The sequence below is a fragment of the Protomyctophum bolini genome, assembly GCF_963924005.1.
Source record: "Protomyctophum bolini genome assembly, chromosome: 20".
Lineage (NCBI taxonomy): Eukaryota > Metazoa > Chordata > Actinopteri > Myctophiformes > Myctophidae > Protomyctophum > Protomyctophum bolini.
The window spans coordinates 21,799,272-21,804,251 of record NC_137881.1 but is presented as its reverse complement, the minus strand read 5'-3'; the positions used below and the strand labels follow the sequence as shown (position 1 = coordinate 21,804,251).

General features: G+C 42.6%; 1 protein-coding gene across 2 annotated transcripts in view; it reads right to left on the bottom strand.

Moving 5' to 3' along the window:
• Positions 1 to 3,093: 3,093 nt before the first annotated feature.
• Positions 3,094 to 4,980, bottom strand: part of LOC308334954 (phosphatidylinositol 4,5-bisphosphate 3-kinase catalytic subunit alpha isoform) — a 20,114-nt gene continuing 18,227 nt past the window's right edge. For both annotated transcript variants that reach the window (XM_080791853.1, XM_080791854.1), the window contains 2 exons: positions 4,632 to 4,780; positions 3,094 to 3,725 (listed from right to left, as the gene is read on the bottom strand). In XM_080791853.1, coding sequence (XP_080647979.1) covers positions 3,601 to 3,725; positions 4,632 to 4,780 — 274 coding nt within the window. In that variant the 3' untranslated portion in view covers positions 3,094 to 3,600. The remainder of the gene's footprint in view (positions 3,726 to 4,631; positions 4,781 to 4,980) is intronic.

Here is a 4,980-nt window from a genome sequence, read left to right as displayed (position 1 = left end):
GATATTAAAGTTGCCGTAATATTTGTATTTTATGCAGTTTCTCATGTGTTTATGAGGTGACAGTAGACCCCTTGGTGTGGTTGTTATGTGCTGTTATGTGATGTGGAATGTTTTGGAAAAGTGAAAAAAGAAAGAATTATATAATATTATCGTCACATGTTGCCCCGCCCCCTCTCTATGTGCCGCCACTGATGAGCCAATGATCATTTCAATGTATTGATACGACATTGTTACAATGTATTGCTATCTTAACATTAACCCCTTAAAGGTAGAGTAAGTGATTTCACTTAATTCAAATATCACTTATTTTTTAGTTTTGTTGTGATAATCCTCTCTACTATAGAGTGTGCTGACCATATAAGGAGTTCCTCCCTGTCCCCAGTTAACCCCTGGGGGTCAAAAAACCTTAGGTTTCTATTTGACTCTCTATCCTGATTGGACGAAGGCTTAGGTCCCACAGCCAAAAACTAAACCTAAGGTTTTTTGAGTGAAATCACTTACTCTACCTTTAACTCATTCACACCCGACACCGCCATCTGGTAGATTGCCACTTGCTGCCATTCACTTCAATGTTAACCGCCTTATTTTGAAAGCCTGGAAGAAGAATCAGAGATATTAGGATTCTAAAATATGCGTTCCCATAGACAACACAAGCCAGCAGACATTTCACTTCCTTTTTTTATCGTTGTTTTTCACCGCACCGGAGTGTTACGAGCACGTGCAGAACAGAGTTGTGAAACGTAATCAATATATAATCTCGCCGGCGAATAAGCATCCGTCTCTACTACTCTCTAGTATAGAGCCCTGAGGGACCCCGCTCAACAACGTTACGTGGTTTAAAATCAATATTAAATTGTAATATTAATATTTAAGATCAGGTGAGATTACAAACTCATCAGCTTTTGCTGTTTTATAACGTATCAATCTATAAAATTGATTGTCAATCAACCGCCGTACTGGTCTGTGGTTGGTCAAGCTGAGAAGAGGGGCTATGTAGTGTAGTAGGCGTGGCTTATTGCTGTTCACAGTACTTCACCACGTTGTCAATTACATACAAATTGTTCGTTCGGGGCTAAACTATAGCTCAGTCTCTGATTGGAAGACATCCTCGTTTGCATCACAAATCCCTCCCAGCATGCATTTGGCTTCCTCTTACACGACCCCATGGGCTGCGTCTGAAATCCAAGGTTGCATGCTAAATTCTACATGTTAATCACTATGCTATATAGTTTCATAATGAGCAATTATTGCTATTATGCTAATGCTATTCACTATGCTACGTAGCATTATAATTAATATCATTATTGCTGATCGTCATTATGCAGCATAAGTAGGCCTATGTTTAAGTGCATACACCAGCAAGTCTCAACCTGCGGTCCAGGGCCCACTGGTGGGCAGTGAGAGTATTACAAGTGGGCCCCAAATATTTGGCTAAAGACTAAAGCTCCGTTCAGACCGAAGAAGCTGCTTTAAAAAGCAAAAGCAGAACTCAGAAAGACGCAGCTTTTTTTTGAGAAAGTGGGCGTGTACAAGGTACCTGTCACTCAAGCTGCCTGGTCTGGCTGTCTGGCTTTGAGACGAGAGACGGGCAGTTTGAGCAGATGCGCATTTGAAAGTCTAAAATGTAAAATAGCGACTGTAGAGGAGAAATAATGATATATTTAGTTACATCATAACCTATGTATGGATGAATAAATAATATAATCTTGGTAAACTTGTTTGTAAATAACCGAACGGACCGGATCTCAATCCTCCCCGTCTTCAGTGTTCATGTCTCCCCCCCACACTCCGCTCTCCTCTCCCCCCTAGGCCACGAGCGAAACACTCCGGGCATTGTTTTAAATGGCGGCTCTGTATGTAATGTTAATGTTGATTTAGAAAGAGCATACCGTAGAAATACAATTGTATGTATCCAGCACGTCGTAAAAGCAATTAAAACAGCTTATGTTTACGTGCGATTTCCGGACATTCAGTCCCAAGTCTCCCGTGGAAGGGAGCTCCTATCTCGGCGCTGTCTGAAATGATTCCCTCAAATAAATATATGCGATTGGTTTATCGATTCAGAACGCAGCAAACCAATCACAAAACATGGGCAACATATTGCATAAATAGAGGGGGTACATACAACTGATATAAAGGCTATTAATTATTTTTTAAAGGTATGATTCACGGTGCCCACGTTTCAACAATCAACATACAATGCAGCGACACACACACACACACACACGAAAGTGGACCGACTTCTGGACCCTGTGGCCCGGCCCGCGGAGGACCCCCTAAGTTGAGACTGGGTGTCGAGGAGCGTACACCAGTGGTCAACGCCCTGTGCTCAGGGCGAGGTCCCGCGACAAGGGCAATTAATTTTAGTGCGAGGAAACGTCCCGCAAATCGTCTCCGAGCACAGCTCTCCTCGGCGTTCCAGTACTGGGGACTACTGTACTGTGTACTGTGTGTGTGTGTGTGTGTGTGTGTGTGCACTGTTTAGTCCACAATCAGCGTCAGCGACGGATAGCGTTCCGGAGAGTTCAGTTCAGTAGTCCATCCATAGCTTCGATGAGAACCGGAGGGGGGGGGTGAATGCACGATGACTTGTCCCCAGAAACGTGACACTCGCGACGGCACACGGAACACAACCTGTTTTCACCGCTTCGACAACTTGTTTCTCATATAAACTTTAATTTCTATCACAAAATATGCTATGGTCTTGCCAAATATCCATTCATATTTCATATACAGCCCATATTCAAAAAGTTAATTTTTTAATGCGGACAATTGGGTCGGACAGCTTTCCAGAGGGTTTTCGGTTTTGTAAAATGAGCTCAACTCCGCCTCCTCAAACCACGCTGTGCTCTGATTGGCTACACGCAGATTTTTAAAGCTCCAGCTTTTAAAAGCTGCTTTAAAGTTAAGCTCCGGTGAGAAAAAAAAAAAGCAAAAACAAAAAAAAGCTATTGTTCCAGCTTTTAAACGCAGAAGCTGTTCAGCATAGAGATAACATGGGACGAAGAAGCAGAAGCTAGCTTCTGCTTCTTCGGTCTGAATGGGGCTTAATACTAATGAAATTAATACAATAATGAAATTAATATGAAAACATATGATGTAAAAATTTATATTTTCTTTCAAACATTTAGTCTCTAAATTGTAATAATTAATTAGCATGACATTTAAATACATTAATAAATGTAATTAGTATTTAAGTTTCAGACGCAGCCAATGGTCTTTGACCCTGAGGTTTACGTTGCTATAACACACACAAAATGTGTGTATATGTGCGTGCGCGCGTGTGTGCGTGCGTTCGTGCGTGCGTGTGCGTGCGTGTGTGTTTTCATTTGTCAGTTTGTAGGGCATGTGTCTAATGGACAACAAATGAGTCCTTAGCTTCATTAGGCATGTTGGACAACAAATGAACATGGGACTTGTAGTCCTTAGTGCTCATTAGGCAAATGTGTCTAATGGTCAACAAATGTACATGGGACTTGTAGTCCTTAGTGCTCATTAGGCGTGTGTCTAATGACAACAAATCAACATGGGACTTGTAGTTCTTAGTGCGCATTAGTCATGTCTTGGATGGACTACAAATGAACATGGTACTTGTAGTCCTTAGTGCTCATTAGGCATGTGTCTGATGGTGTGGAAAATCCAGTCCATCTTGGTGGTCCATCCTCCATGATGAGCGTCATTCATCTGCTTAGTGAAGTACTCTACTGCCTCCTGTTGGCTCTTCTCTGTAATGGCATGCATGCACGGGCACGCGCACGCACGCGCACACGCACACACACACACACACACACACACACACACACACACACACACACACACACACACACACACACACACACACACACACACACACACTTAACATAGGCTATGGTATATACTTGCGTTCACGTTTAACAAGGAATTCTTGAACAGAAACAATATAGTAGAAGCAGAAACTTGGAAAACTCAACAAGTGTTTCAGGATACAGGAAGCATCTTCTCCTTATATGGTCGAATCGCTCTTAATCCAGAGCGATTCACAGTAAGCGAGAACAACACATGGTAATACCTCAAATACATAGACATAGTCATCAAGGATCATAAGCAAGCTCTAAGAACCTAACATCCGTCTAAAAGTAGAATATCTGCACAACTTATTTTGAAAATCATTTTAAAATAGTTCAACTAGCCGATCTACATGTATATGCTGTGAGCTTGTAGATCAGCTATTTGAACTATTTTAAAAGGTTTTTTTAAATAGTAAAAAATGGCACAATAAGTTTTGGGATAAGGATTAAGGGTTGGCGCAAGATATAGCCCATATATGTCTACATAATATGCTATCTAAACATTACACAAGTTTAGCCTTTGCATAATTATGCCTGTAAGGTCCCCGGCCCGAGGCTAGGGCAAGTACTATGGCAAGTGCTACGGGCTAAGATGGAGTCTGAAGAGGTGAGTTTTCAGACTACGGCCAAAGACTGACAATTATCACAGACACTGAACAGAACTTTGCTAATATGCCTTAACAGCTCTCGCTCTGCTTAATATTGGGCATTCCTGCAATCTGTGTAGACTCTGCGTGCGTGCGTGCGTGCGTGCATGCATGCGTGCGTGCGTGCGTGCGTGTGTGCGTGCGTGTGCGCATGTACCCAGAGCCAGGGTCTTCCTCAGGTAGATGATGTCATCAAAGCTCTGCAGTTCAGGCATCCCACATCCGAGCAGGAGAGAAAACAGGTTGATGAACAGAGAGGCATGTTGACGAATGGCCAGGTAGGCTTTGTAGCACATCTCCTGAAACCTATAGTGCACGCACACACACACACACACACACACACACACACACACACACACACACACACACACACACACACACACACACACACACACACACACACACACACACACACACACACACACAGTAATTAGACTTTTAATCCATACCTCCTGGGTTTGAATCCCGCTTATGCCAATATTATTGTGCCCACTGCAAACAACTTT